The sequence below is a fragment of the Onychostruthus taczanowskii genome, unplaced genomic scaffold (genome assembly GCF_017590055.1).
Source record: "Onychostruthus taczanowskii isolate IOZ18803 unplaced genomic scaffold, ASM1759005v1 scaffold4, whole genome shotgun sequence".
In the NCBI taxonomy this organism is placed as follows: Eukaryota; Metazoa; Chordata; class Aves; order Passeriformes; family Passeridae; genus Onychostruthus; species Onychostruthus taczanowskii.
The window spans coordinates 8,736,510-8,759,407 of NW_024501459.1; the positions used below are offsets into that span (position 1 = coordinate 8,736,510).

The window sequence follows — 22,898 nt, forward strand, 5'->3', positions numbered from 1 at the left end:
TGTCTTCCTGATCTGAAATTGTATTGAAATGTTTTGACGACACTTAGCTTTGTGATTCAGCATATACACTGTCCATGGCTTAAAATGAAATGAAATGCGAAACTAAATGAGCAAAAATCAGTAGCAATTTGCTGCCATCAATTCTGTTTCATTTTAAGTGAACGAGAGAAAAAACCACATTGTATCCTGTTCAATCTGTCAACATGCACTAGTTCCATAAAATAAAAGTTTAAAACTTTGATGCTTATAGGTTCTATTATGCTCAATTTTTAGGGAGAATGCAGCCTTACTGAAGTCTTTTCCTATTTATTTGTAATTATAGAGTGTTATAGCATATAAAGGTCCCTTCCAACTCAAACTGCTCTCTAATTCTATGATAAACATGTATGTACTGGTGTGTATATATATGCTAGAAATGTATACATAAAGGTGGTGGTGGCAAATGTAATCTACAATAATTGCCATCCCTGTGGGATTATGCCATTTTGCACAGTTTCCATTTTGCTGATATTTTAAAGTAGATTTTAAAAATGTACTGTGTTTTAACAGGGGGATTGCCGGACAAGGGAGGAAGCTATGATATTTGGTGTAGCTCTTTGTGATAATGGGTTTATGCACCATGGTAAGTAAATACATTCTGTACAAGCTATGCTTACTTTCTGTTTGATGTTATCTGCACAGCTGGATGGAAATGCAGGAGCTGATAAAGATATTACAGAACAGATGGAAAGTTCTTCTGTTGTATCACTAAAGAGATTGATGCTACAGTCTTCAAGAAAAAAAAATAGCTATTGTATACTCTGAAAATTATATCCAATTTTATAGCAATTGCTGAGGAATTAATCCGCTAAAGGATTTAGTGGGGGCAGTTTTATTAGTCACTTTGCAAGAAATGTCTTCAGAAAGTAATGCATGTTGGCACTGATGAGACAATAAAAATAAATGTAACAAAGAAATGTGAGAATTTGGAGGGAATTAATAAGGTATGAAGGAGCATGACTTCAAAAAAGTGATGACAACGGGAGAAAGTGGCTTGGAGAAAAATGAGAAAATCATAAAGATAGCAAAGAACAAAGAAAGGAGAGGAGCCCAGAGGTATGTGCAGCACCAAAATTAAGGTGAACAAGGGCCCATTTAATACCATCAGAGGGAAGATTTCAGTGAAAGGATTGAAGTAGTAGGTCATTTACTGAAATGAAAAGAGGAAGAAATATTTTTTATCAGTTTGTTTAGACAAGGAGTTGAGAACATTCTCTCTGGTATTGTTTATTCTTTTTCCTTTGAGTTTTGAACACACAAGCTGCATCCATTGGCTGTTCTGCTTGCTTCCACATCCCCAGCAAACCTGTTTCTAATTCTAAGCCCAGCATGCTTCACTATCTGGAGAATGCCAGAACTTGGTGGCGAGCATCTTCAGCAGCTGTCCAGCAGAACTTTTCAAAATAATGTTTTGAAATCCCTTTTAGGAAGAAACCTTGTGCTTAGTATTTTCAATAAAACTATTTCAGACTAATGCATCTTTCTCAGCGTGGTGGAACCCAGATGTTGTAGTTGAAAAAATGAGCTTAGTGATACCTATCTTTCGGTAATGAATCCAAATAACAATTGTTGTTGATGTTAAAAGATTTCCCTAGATTCATACACAGAAAAATATTTTGCTAGCATTCAATATGTGTATGCATGTTCAGTATTTAATGGCTCATGAAAGACATGATATTCAAAAGTTCAAAAGAAAATAAAGATTAATATGTCTGGGTTTCTGTCATACAGTGTTAGAGAAAAGTGAATTTAAAGATGAACCACTGCTGTTCCGGTTTTATGCGGATGAAGAAATGGAAGGATCAAATATGAAGCACAGACTCATGAAACATGATCTGAAAGTAGTGGAAAATGTCATAGCCAAGTCATTACTGGTGAGTGAAACACTATCACTGTGTGCTTTGATGAATAAACAAATTTGTCATAATGACAACATATTAGAACAATTTATTGTTACTGAATGAAGACAAACTTCAGTTTTTATTAATGCCTTTCTGAACAACATTTTAAAATTTTTTTTTACAGATCAAATCTAATGAAGGAACCTATGGTTTTGGTTTAGAAGATAAAAATAAGGTGCCAATTATTAAAGTGGTGGAGAAAGGATCCAATGCTGAGGTATGGAATATTATAACTTATCTTTCCTGTTTTATTTGCTTGACCACAGATGTATGTTTTGTACATCATGTAGGAAAGTCTATAGTAGTAGAAGGTGACAGTGAACACTTACCAAGAAAGCTGTGCCTATGAATCTTTTCCTTTTCCCCCTTCTTTTTTTTTTGGTTGATTGTGTTGTTGTTTTTGATTTGGTTTTTTGTTTGTTTTCTTTTTAGTTTTTGTTTCATTTAAAATATTGTTTTGACCATTATTTTGGCACGTATTTTCTGCTCAGCTAAATTGTCATGTTGATTGATGATATAAAGGTTGTGATTTTATTTTTATGCATTTTATAATATTCCAGTGATGACATTAATCATAACTGAAATAAACATTATTGGTAGAATATGAAATGGGTATAGAGCTAGTCTGTGAGTTGCAGTTGACATATTTCATAGTAAAGGATATATCAAGCTTTTGATAAAATCTGGAATTTGAGACTCTGAATGAATAAATTACAGCCTTCCTGTTTGGTAGCATTGCTTTAGATTCTGTTTGGATTAATTAATATTCTACTGAGCAGCATGGGAGTCCTTGTATATGTAAAGATAAAGTGTGATGCTCTTTCATGAGAGAACAACTTGGACTTAGATTTCAAGGCTTTCTAAATCACATGGTGGAGTACAAATTTAAATTATAAATAGACAGAGTAAATGAATAATATAATTCAGCCACAGAGCTAAATGAGGTGATTTCGCAGTCAGGTTCTGCCATATTCTCAGGTGGCACTAGGGCTTTGCCCATACCCTGAGCCACTCTTTGTACTCCTGTAGTTCTGTTGCAATGGTGCTTTTCCTGTTAGACCAAAGTTTAAAAACTCTTTGTTATGGAACTCAGCTAGTATTCACTTACTAAAATATTAGTTGAGTATTTATTTATGAAGAGAAACTTTAGTTCCTTTGGAAGATGGTGGATGAAAAATTAAGTACAGTCATAAAATAAATGGCTCAGTCAAAGCTGTTGTGTTAATTGCTAAAAAATGAACGGGTATTGTGATACTGTCACAAACTCTTGATTAATACTAGGTCTTGTATTTAGCTCTCTTCAGAATGAGTGCTTACCCTTCACATGAATTTAACCAGTTTTACAAACATTTTATGGTGTAAATCCCCTATGCATGGTATGTGAAGGAGTCATAAAGACTGTAAAGAAAATGTGAATGTCATTTTTTCTATTGGGATTGCATGCCAGCAGAAGAAAACATAATGTTAGTGGTTATAAAAAGCAAACATGTACACAACTGTTGTTATTTTCTAGATGGCAGGCTTGGAAGTTGGGAAGAAAATCTTTGCCATTAATGGTGACCTGGTTTTTCTGCGACCCTTCAGTGAAGTGGATTGCTTCCTGAAAGCCTGTTTAAACAGCAGAAAGCCCCTGCGGGTTCTTGTGAGCACCAAACCTCGAGAGTAAGTTATCATTCCTTTGGGAAATTTTACAAACAACAATTGAAGTGGATTTTCAGACCAGTGGAACTTCGGAGAGCACTACTGTAAACGGTTTTTCAATGCTGTATCTGATCTGACTTTGCAAAGTCAAGCAATTTGATTTGCCTTGATTTTGTTTTATCCTATTTGTGAGTCAGCAAAAGAATCACAAGTGCTTTAGATCTTCAGCTCTGCCACTGTAAATACATGCAGGTACTGCAAATTTAAATGAAGTTTCATTGACTATATGGTCAGTTTTGATCACTTATCTCTCACTGTGTGCATTAAACAAATTCCTGTGTCTGGGGATTAGTTGCTGGTTTGTCATTGTCAGATTCTGTGGTCTCATGGGCCCCTTCAGCTTGTGTGTTGGTTGTGTAAACAGCAGGAGGAAATAAACATCATCTTAAATCTTAAGGAAATAAACATCATCTTAAACATCATAAATCCTCATCTTTATCAAACAGATGCATTTCTTTACACAGGTTTGCCCATTCCTACCTAAACACAAGTTTTGTTATGTAAAAGGGCCTAACAGGTGGGTTCAGTAAATATGTAAATGAGCATAAGTGTATTAGTAAGGTTAATGCAGTTTTTGCTAGGTTATATATAATAAAGAAGAAGACTACTAAGAAAAACTTGTCAGAAGTAAATTTTTATTCAAAATTTGCGTCATAAAGAGGTGCCATTCTCTGTTACCACACAGCATACAGTGTGCCTTACTCAGAAATGGCTCTGGTTAAGTAGCAGATGGAAGATATATTTCTCCTCTTAGTAAGCAAAGGTGTCTTGAGAAGTCAAATGGCACCCAGAACAGGAAAAAGAGCTAAGAAAGATAAATAAGGCATAAAGATGCCTATCTGGACTGATACTGCAACACCTGTTCCCACCCCCAAACAAAAATAACAATTAAAAAATCCCCAGACCACAGAACTGTAGAAAACGTAACAGGCATATCTTGGCCTTTCTTTAATGCAAATCTTGGTTTAATTTCTGACTCAGCTTGTGGGTGAATTTCAAGGTTGAGAGAGATGGTCTAGTGAATGTGGAGTTCACAGAAGTCAAATTTGTTTCTCAGTGTTCACTGCTTTTTGTCAGCAGCTGCTGCTAGCACAGCTGAGTTCACAGAAGACAGTTCTCTCCTGAATTCTTAGCCTAAACTGCCAGTGATGGTCTTTCATAGTTATTTGCATGTTCTTAAAGCAGTTTCAGAATGCAATCAAATAGATGGTATCAATAGTTAATATATGAGTACATTTAAAAAGAAATAAATTTCAGTGAAGTTTAGATCTCACCTCTGATGATGATCATCTCCAAATGTACATTATATACAACGTATACTAGAAAAAAAAAGTGTGAGAAATGATGCAATTCTCTTATTCAAAACTGCCTGTAAATCAAGTTTACTACAGTCCAAATGCATTTTAAAATCACTTTTCAGTATCAATTTGAATTTGTTTGTTTTTGCAATGGGAAATGGAGCCTGGGGCAAAGATCTCTGAGATAATAACAGAGCTGACTCTGGATGGAAAGGCTTCAAAGTTAAATCAGTGCACTGTTATGCATGACCTAACTAGCTCTGATAAGGGCTAATGCAGCTGTGTTGCTTTTTGTAGACCCTGAGCTGATATCACGAGGGTATGCTAGTTTACTTTGGGTGAGTTCAGGGCTTAATTTGAAGGAGTAGATGTGAATTTTGATTGTCAGAGTCATGGTTTTGTTGGTAGGTTTATTACTCTTGTTCTTAGACCAAGCAGGAGCACAGCACAATGTGCTTACAAGTCATGCCAACAGCAGTGGATGATTCTTACTTTACAAAACTCAGTAGCTACTTTCTGTAGCTGCTCAGAAAAACTGCAATGAAACATTATTTCAAGAAAACTCAGCAAGAAGAGGCACAGGCTGCTGGGGGTGCCTGATGCCTCTTTGCCAGGCTGAGGACTGCAAAGAGTTATTTTGCAGAAAGTGTGCTGTGTTTGAGGAGCTGTGCTGCAGGTGGAGCTACAGGAAGAAGTCAACTGGCTGTGCAGTGTGTGAGTGAATGAGCAAAAGAGAGAGCAATTATTTTCAGCAATTCTACAAGTCTCAGACTCCCCGGAGTCTTGAACCTCCATTGTGGTGAAGAACAGAAGGACTCAGAGCCCTGCAGGGTAATTAGGGTAATTAGTCAAAGGACTGTTAGCCAGGGGTCTGATAAAGATGAAGGCTGGAGGCGCATCACAGCACGTAGCAGCAAGAAGGTTTCTCTTCCTCTGAATTTGACAAGTAGGACTGGTACCTTGTACAACAGGTCTGGGGCTCTGGACCTAGAAGGCCAAACAACTGATGAGGTGGGGCAAGATCCTTCTGGGATGGTGGGGCTTCCTGAAATGACACTACCTGCACCCTGCATCAAGACCTCCTCTGCTAACAGGAAAAGAAGGGTTGTTGTGATAGGAGACTCCCTTCCAAGAGGAGTGGAGGGGCTGATATGCAGACCTGACCCAACTCACAGGGAAGTCTGCTGTCTCCTGGGGGCTCGGATAAGGGATATTACTGGAAAACAATCCAGTCTAGTAAGGCCCTCTGATTACTCTCTGCTAATGATTGTTCAAACTGGCAGTGATGAAGTAAAACAGAGAAGTCTGAAGGCAATCAAAAAAGACTACAGTGCCCTGAGACGCTTGGTAGAGGGATCAGGAGCATGGTAGTTGATTTTGTTGATTTTTCCAGTAAGAAGGAATAATATCAATAGGATTAGGCAGATCCATTAGGTCAATACATGGCTCCAAAGTTGGTGTCGGCCGAAAAATTTTGGGTTTGTTTGACTACAGGATGATCTACTCAACACCTTGTCTGCTAACACCTGATGGGAGTCATTATTTCAGAGTGAAAATGTCTTTGCAGTTGTTGGTCACTATTTAAACATCACCTCCTAAGGGCACAGGAGCAGGCAGCTCCCAAACTGAGAAGTCAAGCAGGTGAGGCAGAAGGCCAGCTTGGTTGAACAGGAATATTCTCTGGAAATAAAGCTAGAAAGGAAAGTGTATGCCCAATGGAAGCAAGGCCAAGGGACATGGGAAAAGTGCAGAGATGCTGCTCACTACTGCTGGGAGAGAATTCATGTGGCCAAAGGTCAACTGAAGTTGAAGCTGGCCAGAAATGTGGGGGACAATAAAGAGTTTTTCAAGTATATGAATGGCAATAGGTCATATAAAAATAATATTGACCTGTTACAGGATGGTCACCTCACAGAAGAGGACAGGGGCAATGCAGAGGTGTTTAATTTATTCTTTACCTCCATCTTTGACATGGGTGGTGGTCCAAAGGGGGTCTCAGTGCCCTGAGCTGGAGGACTATGACTGTGAGAATGATCAACACCCAGCCAGCCCTGAATTGTGTGAGATCTGGTGCTTCAGTTGGAACTCTACAAATCTATGGGACCTGATGAGGGTTGTCCAAGAATCCTTAAAGGGCTAGCTGATGTCATTGTAAAGCCTCTCTTGATGATTTTTGAGTTGTCTTGGGAATCTGAAGAGGTCCCAGCTGACTGGAAGCTGGCAAACATCCCAATTTTCAAGAAGGAAAAGAGGACCTGGGAAACTACAGGCCTGTCAGTCTCACTGCTGTGTCTGGTAAAGTTATGGAGAAGATTATTCTGGGAGGTATTGAAAAACACCTGAGACACAGCACAGGCATTGGTCACAGTCAGCATGGCTTCATGAGAGGAGAGTCCTGCTTATCAAACAAAATTGCCTTTTATGACAGGATACCTCACTGCAGTCTGCAATTTCCTTGGGAGCAGAAAAGGAGGGGTAGACACTGATCTTTTCTCTCTGGTGACCAGTGACAGGACCCGAGGGAAAGGCCTGTAATTCTGTCAGGGGAGTTTATGTTGGATATTATAAAAATGTTCTTCACCCAGAGGGTGGTTGGGCAATGGATCGGGCTCCCCAGAGAAGTGGTCACAGCCCCAGCCTGACAGAGTTCAAGAAGTGCTTGGACAGTGCTCTCAGGCACATGGTGTGACTCTTGGGGGTCTGTGCAAGGCCAGGAGTTGGGGGTCCCTTGTGGGTCCCTTCGAACTCAGCACATTCTGTGATTCTGTTAAAATGTAATATGTATCTGAGTTCTGCAGTTTTCTGCAGCTTCTCTGATCAGACCTGCTGTGATCTCTGGTCCCCAGGTTCTGTCCTCTTGGCTGGGAGAGACTGCCCTTCCCAGGGCTTTCAGTGTTGCTGTGCAACGGCAGCTTACCTAAAGATCAGTCTGTTTGGGAGGAATTTTAAAGCTATGGTGGTGTTTTGATTTTAATCAGCATATTGAATTTCCCTGTGAAATAGATTGTTTGTGCTGTCTCAGCTTGCTCTTATTTCTGATGTTGGTGGTGCACAGTATTTGGAATATGAATACTGCAAAATCTGAAAACTGATTTGAATAAAAGTGTGGAGTTTTACAGCCTTGTAACCTACATACTGGTGAATAACAAAATGCTACCTTTTGCTACATTCATGTTAAATCTTTGTTTGTGTCAGGACAGTGAAGATTCCTGACTCTGCAGATGGACTTGGATTCCAAATCCGGGGTTTTGGCCCATCTGTTGTCCATGCTGTTGGGAGAGGTAAGCCATAAGAGCTGTCAATGGTAGTGGTAAATATTTGTTTAATATCTAAATGATTTGGTTGAGATGAGTCAAAATTCAGTCCAGTAATCCATCTTAAATTTTTGTTTTTCCCAAAGTAACAAATAATATTAAATAAACTCAATTATAATTGTTTTGTGTACTTATACTCTGTAAGCTTGGATACATCTTCCAGCTGTTTTTTTTAAGTGTAGTTACACCAATGTAGGAAAGTTAAGTTAAAGCTGTGCATTCTTTACAGAATAAGGAGTAGGTGAAGGATGCAATACCAACTGCATGTTAGGAACCTGTGTGTTAATTTGTTTGGTGGCTGTGTGGTTCTGCAGTGTTCTGAAAACATTTTACAAAGAAATGTGCTTTTTACAAATCTTTTCAAGAGTGTTAGTAGCTTTGTCTTAGTAATTGCAGATGGTTCACATAAATATTCTTTTGGGATGTGATTTTCAGATGCTTGCTATCCTAACTCACTGTTTTTGAGCAGTGCACTTGTACTAAAAGAAGTTGAAGCATTATTTCTTGCTGCCTCATGTTGCTTATGGTAGAGCAAACTAATGTATTTTCAGTTATTGTGGGACAGTTGTGTCTCATTCCCCCCTCCTGCTTTTGTAACTGAGGCATGAAAAGTGAACTGATCTGCAAAACTGATCTGCAAAAGCCAGATTTGAACAGAGTTTGATGACATTTTTTCTAGGCTGTGGTGCCGGAAATTAGATTTTCAAAAGAAGGACTAATAAACTACAGACTTAGTAGCTGATGTGTTAATTACTTCTGCACCTGGATATCAATTCAACTGCCTATCATTATTCATTAGGCACATACTTTATTCTGATTAGCCTCAACAATATGCAAGTGCTTGCTTGTGTGATTTGCTAAACCTGGAAGATTTTAAGCGTGTGCTTAAATACTTTGCTGAATTGGGACCTTGGGGTTTTCTGAAGAGTGATTTGTTGTTTTTGTTGTTGTGGTTTGGTGGTTTTTTTTGAGATAGATATTAAATAAGATCTATTTATATGTTTATTTTTAAGTCATTTTGGGGGGAGGGGAGATTGTGATAGCTGGTAATTGTGTAATTTCCAATGACTTTCTTTTATATTAGATTTTAAACGCAGCTTTAATCTAATAGTGATAATTCCTAAAATGAGGGAAGCTCATGTATATTCTGCAAGTTATTTCCTAGTCAGATGTGCTCAACTGGCAAGTCATGAAGTCGAGACAAGCTTTCTATTTCTCAGCCCTACAAATTCAGTCTAGCCTGTTCTTTCACAGCCCCTAGCTTCTGCAACCCAGTCTGGCAGTCTCTAGGCAGTAGATTTTTACTTCCTTGGCACCTCTGTGCCAGTATCAAGAGACATTTGGAGGCGAATGTTCAGGTAGCTGGAGCTAAGCTCATACTCCAGCAGGCTGTTTTTCAGGAGTGAGTTTGAATCACACTGTAAAGACCTGGAGACAACTGCTCTTTTTTGTAGTGCCTATTCAGTCACTAGATTTTCCCAATGTGGTTATTCAGTTCATTCAGTTGTGAAAATAACCAAATATTTTATGTAGCTTAAAGAGAATGTTTTGTTTTGGTGTCATGTTGTGTGTGTCCACCTGTCCCACCCTCTGATAATTTAATTTCAAATATTCTACTTAATTATCTTTGAGATTTTGATTAAAAGCTCTAAGGCCCTCTGCTATAATTGTGTTGGTAGGGAAGATGAAAAAAAGAACATCATCTTTGGAAATGTCTTTGTAATTTAGATATTTCACTTAATGATTAACATGATATTCTAGTATGCTCTTACACTTTATGTATTGCCAGAAAACTTCTGTTTTGTATGTAAAATTGAAATACCTGAATTAAACAAGAGGCTCATAAGCTTGGGTCATATAAAAGTAGGTTAAGTTGTAACTTGTGACTTTCAAGCTAGAGCCATTTTATCCTTTTAAAGTCCTTTTTTTTTGAGGTGAATTTTCCACATTTTCATATTACTAGTCAATGTTTGTTGTTTTGTAAAGCAGCCTTTAGGAAATTGTCTGGTCTCTTTTATGGAAACATCTGCTGACAAACTCCATTTTCTTGACATCCAGCTGGTCTACAGAAGTACTCTGTGGTCAAGGGAAGTATGTAAGGATCAGTCAGACCAGGTTCTGATTTTTTAAAAAAAGAGGTTTTTTGGACTGTAAGCTTGAAAGGAGATGTTTAGAAAAAGAAGTTTGCTAACAGTGTGGGTTTTTATGAATAGGAACAGTGGCAGCTGCAGCAGGTCTCCACCCTGGCCAGTGCATAATCAAAGTGAATGGAATTAATGTCAGCAAAGAGACTCATGCAAGTGTTATTGCTCATGTCACAGCCTGCAGGAAGTACAGGCGGCCAATGCAGGTATGTCTCATTTGGTGCCCTTGCACATGTTCTTCTAGATTTCTATTTTTGGTCAAAGTAAACAGTGTGGTGTTAATCTCTATGCACAAGTCTACTGTGTTTGAGTGGGGTGAGAGGAAAGAAGTAGTCAATAAAACTGAAGGAAAGCCAATTGAAGTGTAAAAGCTGAAGATTGCTCAGTGGTGATGTTCAAAATCTGCTTAGTTGCTGCACTGAAATAAATATAGATAATTTTTAAATGGTGTTTTAAAAGGGCTATTTCAAGCATTTCTGCAGTCCTATGCAGAAAGAATTTTGAGGTATATTCTCATCTTGATGGAGAGGGAATCACACACCTTTCTGCCTGCTCAGCAGCAGGAGAATGAAATTCATAAAACTGATCTTCCAGAATTTTGTTACACTTCAGTACACAGAGAGCAGAGCGCATATATTCCACCCATAAAAGAATTCCCATTGCATTCCAGTCTTGAGAATAAGTATATATTAAAGGACTCAAAATTTCCTTTTTTTAAATGCATGCAAATTTTGTTATCTTTGTTGTGTTATTTAAGGAGAAAATCTCAGGCTTCCAAGACACAAATTTAGGAAGAAAACCAAACCAAGCTGGATTCTATAATGTGATTTTCCAATTCTGTGCAAGTTTTTCCTAAACTGTGAACCAATATTATTAATTAACTTCACAAATTATTCAAGTACGTGTTTACTGAGGAGAAAAATCTAATTAAAACTAAGAGTTGAATCCTTCTCCCACACCTACCTCAGAGTTATAAGAATTATGTAGTTATAACTGGCTCACATAAATACAGTTTTTGTGAAAATGTTCTTGGGATGTTTGTGTGTAAATGATAATACAGAATTGAAATAGTTACATGGCATTTCAAGGTCAAACTCACCTGTTCTTTAAAGGAAGATGCACTCTATTAAAGAGAAAATGTCCTGTTCACTAGTAGCAAAACTGGCTAGAATAAAAGATACATTAAATTCATTATAGCACTTTTGTTCTCGCTGTGTAAAACTGTAGACTTCCTATGGATATTAGTGACATCCAAAGACGGTTGATTAATGTTGACTGGTGTGAATGCCTTGACATTAAAAAATTACTTTGGGTTTTTTAATCGACTTGTGTAATAACTTGAATTTTTTTCCTATACATAGTATTTATTTTAGTTTTAAAAAGTAGCTGATCATAATTCAGCAAATCACAGGTAACTGAAGTTCCTTAGACAGGCAAGAAATTAAAAACTTCATTTAGGATGCAGTATTATCAAAAACTATGGGAGAATTGTCTAGACTGAAGTAAATGGTAGTATTCCCTCTGGTAAAAAGACAACTAAAATTTAATTTCCTATTCAGAAATTTGGTGGGGTATTTTTTTATTATTTGGAAAATGACTATGGATTTCTCCTATTTTGTAAGTACAGTGCACACAGCCTATCACTTAATTACCCAGAATATTGCAGTCTCTTCTGTGGTTCCCAATTGCATAATTGAAAGGGAATCTTTTTTTGTTTCTTACATCTTTTACTTCTCAGGGTAAAAAGTCTTCCTAATCTCCTGCAGCATGAAGCTTCCGTTCAGATTCCTTTGGTCAATAACTGCGCAGTTCCTGTTGGACAATGTTTATCTTCCTTCTGTCTTGTCTGAATAAAGAAAATTGAGACCAGATTTTACTTCTTGGAATTACAATTCCTTTGCAGTGATACTAATCATGATGTGACAGACTTATGCTTAGTTGGTTCTCCTGTAATGATTTTGAAGGACATTGCTCCAAGTCATATTGCATTAGATTGGTTGTTAACTTTTGGAAAAGAGACTTCCAGGTTAAGTAGTGAGTATTTCCTATTAGAGATTGGCATTGCAATATATAATAATAAAATATAATATAAAAATAAAAAACATTTATTACTACACTAGTAAAATATTTGTAGTCAAGGCAAATATAAGTAATGAAGGCTGTAGTATAGGTTCCTTATGCCAGTGACAGATGGTTATGGATTAGCTGGACATTCTCTGTCTTTGGTTGATACTCCATAACTTTTGCTACCAGGTTTGTGGATGCACAGCAGATTTAGCAAAGCAAAAATTGTTTTTTCACCATGATTTCTTGGAGAAAAATATTTTTCAATCTGCAATTTGATTTGAGCTATCTTAAATTATTTTTGGCAGAGACATAAAAATTATGGATGTCATGCTGTCACAGACTTCATACTGTCTCATGACAATATATGCTGTAATAAAAAATAACTTGCCAAAATGCTCTGGATTTTTTTTTTAAACTTATGCCTTAAAAGTAGTGAAATAGTTGCTATCAGTTGCACTTGCAAAGCTTTTTCTACCTGTCTATTTTTTGTTGTTTTTCTAGCAAGATTCTATACAGTGGGTTTACAACAGCATTGAAAGTGCGCAGGAAGATCTTCAGAAAGCAAACATCAAACCCTCTGGAGATGATGGAGGTGATGCCTTTGACTGCAAAGTGGAAGGTAGGTGATGTTTCCTTGATCTTGTTGCTGAGAATGCTGTTATAATACAAGGAAAATTTAGGCAGTGGGTTTATTTGCCGAGAGGAAATTTTGAGCAGATCCTAAGATATGATTTACATAAGGATTTGTTTTCTTATGTATTTTAAGCATACAAATTTAACATGCTATTCTTTAAAAGCTACTATCTTTCCCATTTAAAGAAAATATTTCCACTAACACTTTGGGGAAAATCTGTTTATTTTTATTTGTAAGAAACATAAACTTAGGCATTAGCTGATTTATTTTTACCACTAGTAATCACTTATGGCAAACTAGATACATTAGTCATTACTGCATAGGAAATAAAAAAAACTACTATCTTTCAGATTATTTTCAGACAATTAACATTTAGATAAAACTGCATTCATCTGCAACTTGTAATTAAAGAGACAGTTAATATGTGAACTGTGCCTTCATAAAGGCAGTTATTGTAGTTTCATTTCTGAATGTTGACAGTTTTCATAGTGATATTCTTCTACTTTATTTAGAAATTCACAGTTTTCCGTTTTTTGAGTCCTTCCTAATGTCTCTGGATTATAAATGAAATTAGCTCCCTTAAATAGCAGTTTGTAAAGAAAGAGAGCTGCCTGTTTTGCAGTCCAGTATTTTAACATCTACAAATCTACTGGTGTTCTGATTTTTATATTTTTCAGCCAGGTTTTTTAATAAATGTTTTTAAATAGAATGATCAGAACATACCCCTTTCTAGAATGTTTGCCTGTGTCGTTTATAGTTCTCTTAATGGCCAGGACTTGTGAACTGATTTGTGTTACTTTACTTATTCTAGAGGTAATTGACAAATTTAACACTATGGCAATAATTGATGGGAAGAAAGATCATGTGAGTCTGACTGTTGACAATGTTCATCTGGAGTATGGAGTGGTTTATGAGTATGATAGCACAGCTGGAATAAAGTGCCATGTCTTAGAAAAAATGATTGAACCAAAGGGATTTTTCAGTTTGACTGCAAAGGTATGAAGCATTTTTTGTATGTTAATGCTTGTTGTGGTTAATACCAGTGGAGAAACTTGTGGGTTTTTCTACTCTCACGATTATATGTCTTTCACTTGATAGCTTATAATTGGTCACCTTTATCTCTCTGATGTTTTCGGGAATAATTGTGTGCTCAGGAGGCAAAAAGAGTTATGTTATCACTATGAATTGAGCCTTTAAATCTAAAAAAATGTTAAAAGAGCTTCAAAGTCTTCCATTCCTCCTGCCCCTCTCCCTTATTTCTTAATTATCAAATAAAACTTGAAAGAAAGACCAAGATATACTGAAATATCTATAAAGGCTATATACTCCCCTCATCTCTTCAACATGCCTTTTAATTAGTTTTCTCTCACCATTATAACAAGGCTTCAGTCTTTGCTGGGCAGTACAGCTTATACTGTGCCCTATTTCCTAGCCTTTTTATGCAGAATATACAAGAGGATAGCACTCAGTTTTCTTTTATACTTTTTCAGTGTGTTAGTATTGTGCCAAACCAAAGGTTTTCTAGAAGTAATGAATGAATTAATTCAGCAGCTCTGCATAATATGTGCTGATCAAGTAAATACAGCATATAATGTATTTCAGAGGAGCCATAGTGGTTGCATTAGTAGGAAATTAATAGTAAATCCATTATCAGACAATGTCATGAGAAGCCAAGCAAAAATACTTATGGGTATAATTTAGCAGGGAATAGATTTGAGAAAACCTCTTTGCGTCCCAAGCTTCATTAATTGTTGTTGTGCACCATTTTCTGTAATGTTAGCAGGCTTTTCAGCTTTAGTTATAAGAGATTATCAATAAGGGAAAATTTTAGTCAACTTAATTTCATAATATACTTTTCTTGTTTTTATTATCTTAGGTTCTTGAAGCACTGGCAAAAAGCGATGAACATTTTGTGCAGAATTGCAACAGCCTCAATTCCTTAAATGACGTGATCCCCACTGAACTTCAAAGTAAATTCAGTGTCATTTGCAGTGAGAAAATTGAGCATATCTACAGAAGAATCTCTAGCTATAAAAAGGTATGACCTGCATGTCCTAAGCTTGATTATATTTGTCTTTTAAGGAAGAAACAGGGGAATGTGGTACAGTTTGAATAGCTCTTCAGAGTCTCTACGGCAGTGACAAAATGTGGCTGAAAGTTTAGCTATTTTGAAGCATGAATGCCTTAATGGAGTGATTGCATCAATTGTTTTCAAGCCATTCTCTTTCTTATCCCTTTTTTAGACTTTGGGTAGTTTGTATTCTTTCTTGTTTGCTGTGTTCAGTCGTAGAGACAATCAACTGCATATTTCCGCAAAAGGCCGTCATTCTTGTAAATGCCTTAAACCAATACTCTAGTGAATTTGCAGATGTTAACCAAAAATGTAGCAATAACAACAGAATTAGGTTTTTTTTTCTTTCCAGTGCAAGTCAAATACCAAATTTTAACCCTTTTATTCAACTTTGAGACCCTAACACATTTGTTAATAGTAGCATCTCTGTAATTTATTAGCTTCACTTGGTTTAATAAAACATAATAGCTTGGAAAAGTGGAGAAGGCACTGACTTTCATATGCTTGAGATCTTAATTAATGGTATGTGTATAAATGAATAAATAGCCCAGACTCTGACCTCTAGTTGCTGTTGGTGCATTTCTCTATAGTTGTTTAACCAAGCAGGGAATAAATGAATTAACCATTTGCCATTTTGTTAATGCAAACTCATTTTCTCATCCAGACCCCTAGTTCCTCTCTCATGGAACCTAATTGTGGGGAGGTGAAATTACTTTGAAGTAGGCTCAAAATGTCTGCAAAACGTGGGTCTGCCCTCTCTTACCTCATTTGGGGATCTGAGTTGTGATGTTTAGAAACTGGTCTGTTCTGAGGGTTTATACATAAAAATTTGAAAAGAAAAAAAAGGTAAAGGAAAGTGAATACAGAAGTTTCACACATTTGCAGAAGCTGCATTTAAAAGACTGGATAATGACTTTTCAGTTTTCAAAGGAAAGCAGGGAGAACTGTAAGGAATACCTGTAGCTCAGTAGTCAGTAGGACAAAGGCCAAAAAGCGGCTTGTCAGACTTTTCCAGGTACTCTCTAAAATGAAACGGAAGAAACTGAGTTGTGTGAATGGAGACATCAAAAGAATCCTGATCTTGCTTTAGCAAAAATCTGACCTCTCCAGTGTTCACCTGAATTACAAACCTCCATGTTTCCAATTTGGTTAAAATTCAAAATATCATTAAAAAAAAACAAAGCTAATTAGTTTTCATATTAACTGTTACAGTTCAAGTAACATGCAGGTGATTTATATGTTTTCTGTAACTGAAAAATTTGACTGTGATATATAGCCTCTATAGATCAGGCCAAGACAGTAAATCAAATTTTGTTGTGCCTGCTAGATGTGAAACAAACAGCCTCTGGGAAGTTTTTTTAGTTCTTACACTGTCTAGAAGAAGATATTCCTGATACAGACTGCCCTTTAAATCTCATCTGCTCAAAAATCAGTAGTTTCACAGTTATAGCTTTTAATGACAATTAGTAATGCAGTGGATTTCAGGAATAGACGTGTCATTTTCTTGGCAAGGTAAAGGTAACCATAGTTACAGGAGACTTTCGGAGTGCCTGAGCCCAGCTTGGCTCCTGGTTTTACTGTGAAAGTTCGAATTCTATAAATAAAAATCTTGTGGATTTCTGCAGTTCCTACTATTATTATTATCAGAACATTTTGCTCCTAATAGACCTCGATTCCAGTGCCATGAGTCCCAGATGTTTCTCAACACATATATGAAAAGAATTTTGGTCCTGACTTATGACCTGATTAAATCATAGCCAGTATTTGGTCTCTCTGGAGCAGGATGTGTGGGAGATTGAGATGTGAAATATGTACTGCTTGCAGAAACATTTTCATCATTGAATGTCCTTAGTAGCCTTCTTAACAATTTGTGCATTCTTCAGCCTTTGAACAACTCCATAATTGGATTTCTTGTAACCCTCCAGATCTTGTTGTGATCTAAAGATTTAAATGTAATTATCCCAACAAGTGTTCATCAGGCTGAAGCAATATAAACAGAAATTCAAGTCCAAGTACAGAAACATCTTACTTTGCAGAAGGGATATGTCTTAATTCAACTGAAGCATTAGTAAAAGTTGACTGATTTGAATTTTAACTGACACTTATTAGTGAAGAAACTTTGCAAGTTAACTGAAAATATTCTTATATGTGAGCTGGGGTTCATAGCTGAAGTAGGTCTGTGTAATACTTTGACTGGAGAGATATCGTGATCAAAACACTGATTACATCTTTCCAGAAAAAAATCTTCCCTGACAACAAACTACACTGAAAATGACACATATTAACAAAAATCCTACTTGTGACTGACAAATAAATCTCTGTTCCAGCTGAAGAGCTTGATCAGATGACTTGATTCTGACGTAGATGTAGTTGTTGAGTGTCCAGTTCCCTCCTCACCATTTTGGGTTGGCATCTTCTCATCTTAAAAACCAAATAACTCTAAGCTTATTTAAGACACTGTACAAAATTTAGGATGTTAGAGTCAAGGACATGTGGCTAAGCACTGTGTTAGAATTAGACCATAAAAACCATTCCTCATTGCTGAGCTGATATATAGGGGGAGAAGAGATGCTGGGCTAGGAAAATCTGCAAAATGGGGTTTTTGCAGTTTTTATGTACTAGTGCTTGTCAGCTTCTAATGTCACTCAAAAAGGAAGAATGGTTGAGGTTGGAATGTACCTCTGCAGGTCTTGCCCAGCCAGCCCTGCTTAATCAGGGCCACCTAGAGATGATTGCCCAGGACCATCTTTGAGGAGGGAGATTTGACCTCTCTTCCCTGAACCTCTCTGAGCAACTTGTGCCCGTGCTCAATCACCCTCACAGTGCAAAAGTGTTTCCTGACATTCAGAGGAACCTCCTGTGTTTAAGTTTGAGCCCATTGCCTGTGGTACTGGCACTGGAAAGACCCTGGCTTTGTCCTCTTTGCCCCATTCCTTCAGGCATTCATATACATTGATGTGTTTTCCCCTGAGCTTTGTCTTCTCCAGGTTGGAGGGTCCCAGCTCTCTCAGCCTTTCCTCACAGGAGAGATGCTCCATCCCTGAATCATCTCAGAGGGCTCACCTCCACTGGGCTCTCTCCAATATGCTCGTGTCTATTTCTGTAAAGCCCAGTGGACCCAGGACTTGAGGGGAGGCCTCACTGGTGCTGAGGAGAAGAGCAGGATCACTTCCCTCCAACCCCTGCAATGCTTCTTCTAATGCAGGAGGATAAGATACGATTAAAGAGGACTTCCTCCTTCCTGATCAGGAAATCCAGAATTCATACTTCCTGATTTTGTCTTCATTATAGCTTCAGACAAAAATTTCATGTATTTTTAGAAAATACTGGCTTGAAAACATCTGCAGATGTTTATAAATGTTATGAGCAGTACAGCAGTTTCAGACTTGCTCCCCAGAAAGACAATTAATTTTTATTATGTTTAATGGGAAATAAATTCTTTCTCTCTGTTACAAAGGTATTTTTATGTCTTAAAACATAATTTGCTTCAAAAAACAACTCCTTTAAAATGTAAAAGGAAAAATATTTTTTTTTCCCTTTTAGAGAAAGGTGGAAATTACGGAGTCAAGACACCTTAAGTCAAGGATGACTGAAATATTTTAAGCTTTTATTTTCTAGTTAGGTATACAAGAATTGTTAGCTATGTGCAGACACAAGAAGAGCTCATAATCAAAATTTGGTTTTCTTTCTTACTTCTAGTTTTCAAGAGTATTAAAAAACAGAGCTTGGCCTACCTTCAAACAAGCTAAGTCAAAGATTTCACCACTTCACAGCAGTGATTTCTGTCCAACCAATTGCCATATCAATGTGATGGAAGTGTCTTACCCTAAGACCTCAACTTCCCTTGGTAGTGCCTTTGGTGTACAGTTAGACAGCAGAAAACATTCTTCCCATGAGAAGGAGAATAAAAACTCTGATCAAGGTAAGTTAATTGAACTTGAAAGACCTACGTCCAGTGCTTCTGCTATAGAGACTTAAAAGGTAATCAGTGTAGGTTATAGCCCAAATATTAAAATTGAGGACAAGTCTTTCTGAAATCACCCTTTTGATTTTTAGTTTTATTTTACAGCATAATAATGGGTAGTCAAAATTTCACAATAACTTTATCCTAAATAGCTTGACTTTGAAATGCAAATAAAATGCAAAATTAAATAAGTACATGAATTTTAAACAGAAAAATATTTCAGTGTCTGTTAGTTATTTTACTAACTTCCAAATGTATGTTGAAAAAAAAGATAATGATGAAATTCTTCTCAATTATTCCCAGGTAAACTGAATCCCATGATTTATGTCCAACATACCATTACTACTATGGCTGCCCCTTCAGGACAGTCTCTTGGCCAGCAAGAGGGCCATGGTCTGAGGTACCTCTTAAAAGAAGAAGACTTAGAAACACAAGATGTCTATCAAAAATTGCTATTCAAATTACAAGCTGCACTGAAAGAGGTGGAAACATGTGTCTGCCAAATAGATGAGTAAGTAAATGTTACCATTTGGACTTGCCTTTAATTTTTCCATAGAAGATAATGATAAATCTGGGCAATGCTTCTGTGTAGCACAGGATTCAATGCTGACTTCTGACAGAATCAAAGTAAAATAAGAAATTTAAGTGCAGGAAATGTTGTATTTTGGTGTTTTTCACAGCATGCCTGACTTTTTTCCCAACAGTTTGTAGGTTTTTTCCAGTTTGTCGATTTTCTTTATAACGTGGCAAAGTTAATTAATTTGAAGTGAGGAAAATATGAGGCATACCATGTCACCTACAATTTCACTAAGAATGGAAACAAAGGGGTATAAAAATGGCCTTTATTGAACTCTTCAGGTATTGCCACAGATGAATTTTTGGGTAAGACATTACTCACCTACAGGGAGAGCATTAATTTGTTAGAAATTTTTCAAAACCAAATTGACCTTAAGGAAGAGCTGTGGATTGAGGGAGAGCCACCCTTGAGTGATTAGGACATTTGGCTTGAATGTGGGAGACTCAGAGTCTCATCACAGTTAATCCTAATTCAGGACAAGGATTTATAACTTGCTTTTTCTTTAGCAAAGTAAGTGAGTTGACTCCTGGGCTGTTTACTTGGGATAAGGATGAAGAAGTATAAGAAATATTTAAGTTTTGAAAGATTCCATATGTAATGCAAATGTTGGAAATTGATTTTGAAAACAAAACCAGCAAAATATTTTGAGCTGAAAATACAATCTGTCATGATCTCCAGTTTAGATAAGTGATGTATCATTGTTTCTCGTGTTATCTTGAAGACTGTGGTGTGATTTGTCTTTTCATGTGTACTGAAGGTGGGATTTCTTTTTTTTTTACTGTTCTCATAGTATTCTCATTGTAACAGTTATGTAAGCAATTGTAATTATTATAAGTAATTGTAATGTATCAGATACTGCAATGGGAATGAAAGCAAGAGTTGACTCAGTATTTTTAAGAAAATGTTGTTTCCTGTGCCTTTACATAGTTCTGCTAATTATTATGCTAAAGATGAAGTAAATTAAATAAATTAATGATATTTTCAGTGCTTGGGTGCACTTAGAAATTACTATCTGTAAAGCCTGTGTTGTCTCTCCTCCTCATGGAAGTCAGAATATTATATATGGAATTTTAGTCAATACTTCAGGAAATTCAGTTGCCAGTATGCCACACCTTTCCTTTCCACTCCCTTGAGGTTGTGATGCAAAAGCACAGGAAATTCTGAGCCTTTCTTTTGTATAAATGTATATATAAATACACACACTCAGACAAAAATTGTACACAGACACATGGGTTCACTTTTTTCATTCCTGAATTTTCTGTACACTGACCTTATAGCTGATCTTGTATAAGGTACACAGATGTATTTAGCAAATTTTACCTTTGGCTGATAGGAGGACTGAGACTTTGACTTTTCATGCTTTATTCCTCATGGACATTGAGTGGGCTGCCAGTGAGTAATTACTGTAGAGGAAAGCAGTTCTAAAGAGGAAACAGGATAGCCAAGAGACCTACTTAAAAGTGCTGAACAGGGAAGAGTGAGCAGTTCTGAGGTACATGGTATATTAGAATACAGTTACAGATGCTAATTAACTCTTGAGATTTAGGACTGAAGAAACAAAAGATAGAGTGACACAATAGATAATCCAACAGCCATGCTTTAATTAGAAATTTTCATACTTAAATAGCTGAGAGGAAATGCTTGATTTTGTGCTTTTTATAAAGACAATAGAATTTATTTTTTTTTGTTGTGGCATAGTAACAATAAAATTGATGTCTTTTTTTATTGAGTTGATTATTATCCTAAACAATCCTCATTATTTTAATATTCTCAGGATGAATAATATGAACATGGTATCTATCACCATTTTTGATTTCTATTGATATTGTGTGACAGAAAAATTGGACTACTGAATGACTGTCTGGTACTCTTTATACTTACTGCTGGAAAACTTGCTCATGCATGTTACTAGAGGTCTCTGCTCTAGTACTGACCTCTGTGTTGAGGTCTGTACTGGTCTGTGTTTCAGCTCACAAAATCTTGGGGCAGTGTTATCTGCTCAACCTCTGCTGTCTGTTACTGAATTGAAAAATGAGTGTTTCATCTGAAAAGCAGATCTGTGAGAGCCTGTGGATTATGGCAAGGGAGCATTTACGAGAAGATTTTGTACTCCTAATTACGGTCTGCATAGGAGTTAGGAGATGATTTGCTGATGAGTTTTACTTGGATAAGTGATGTAGTACTGACAGAGAGAGAGAGAAATACACACAGAATATGTATCCCCTTTCCACAGCCTCTCCAGGCTCCACTGTGCTCACATTCAAATAGTTTAATGGTATCCCAATAGTACCCCATGTTGCTGCTAGGTGTTACACAGAAATAAGTCCTTTTTCTAATTGTTTTCTATATGGTGAGTCTGCTGGGTTCTTGGTTCTCATGCACTCTTGGTTTTTATGCTCTCCTACCATCCCAGCTAATTTTTGAAAAGATGTCTTTCAGGAGCATACAAGAGGCTTGAACATTTTTCAAGCCTGTGTGGAGTGAGGAAAAGGCAGAGAAGGTTTTTTGTTACTGCCATTTCTAATTCTTTGACTAACCATAGCAGGTTTTGTTTGTCAGGGTTATGTTGACTTGGGTTGCACATAGGACTAATTTCCAGTGATGAGGATTTTTTTTAAAGATTTAAATTTCTTTGTTTCATTGAAATGTTCTTCATAGAGACTCTCTAGCTGCTAGTTACTATTCACGCATGTGTTTCTCCTTTGAGAGCTAGATATCTAAGGTAATTTTGTTTGGAGTAGGCCCATCTCTGGAGAAAATGTATTGTGCATGTGTTGTGTTTAACAAGAAAAACAGGAGTATATTAAAGCATGATTATTGGAGAGGGGATGTATCCAGGTTTTTATTTTAAACTCCCTGGACTGAGTTTTTAAGAGCGCGTCAGTGACTTCAGTAACTACTTTCTCCAGAACTTGGTAATCCAAAGTTCCATCTTTCGTTCATGGTTCAGCAAAAAAATTTTCCTTAGAAAAAGAGCCTGCCTGCTGAGAGAAATGGAAAAGCCCCCTTAGGAAAAGATCCAGCTACCTTAATCAGTCTTTTACTAAGCTCTTGGCAGCAGTGACTAAAAGTCACATAAAAGAAGGGGATATAATAGTCTGTCTGTGTCTTGACAAATAATTACTCCGGGGAAGATACTTTCAGGAGCTGAAATTGCAGTTCATTATACTTGTTTCTTAATCTTGATT

General features: G+C 36.8%; 1 protein-coding gene across 2 annotated transcripts in view; it reads left to right on the forward strand.

The window, feature by feature from the left end:
• PREX2 (phosphatidylinositol-3,4,5-trisphosphate dependent Rac exchange factor 2) overlaps nt 1-22,898 on the forward strand; it is a 166,376-nt gene that overhangs the window by 76,882 nt on the left and 66,596 nt on the right. For both annotated transcript variants that reach the window (XM_041412732.1, XM_041412733.1), the window contains 11 exons: nt 550-622; nt 1,771-1,913; nt 2,065-2,157; nt 3,454-3,602; nt 8,135-8,220; nt 10,467-10,603; nt 12,966-13,083; nt 13,910-14,094; nt 14,975-15,136; nt 18,869-19,091; nt 19,437-19,644. In XM_041412732.1, the coding sequence (XP_041268666.1) occupies nt 550-622; nt 1,771-1,913; nt 2,065-2,157; nt 3,454-3,602; nt 8,135-8,220; nt 10,467-10,603; nt 12,966-13,083; nt 13,910-14,094; nt 14,975-15,136; nt 18,869-19,091; nt 19,437-19,644 (1,577 nt within the window). The remainder of the gene's footprint in view (nt 1-549; nt 623-1,770; nt 1,914-2,064; nt 2,158-3,453; nt 3,603-8,134; nt 8,221-10,466; nt 10,604-12,965; nt 13,084-13,909; nt 14,095-14,974; nt 15,137-18,868; nt 19,092-19,436; nt 19,645-22,898) is intronic.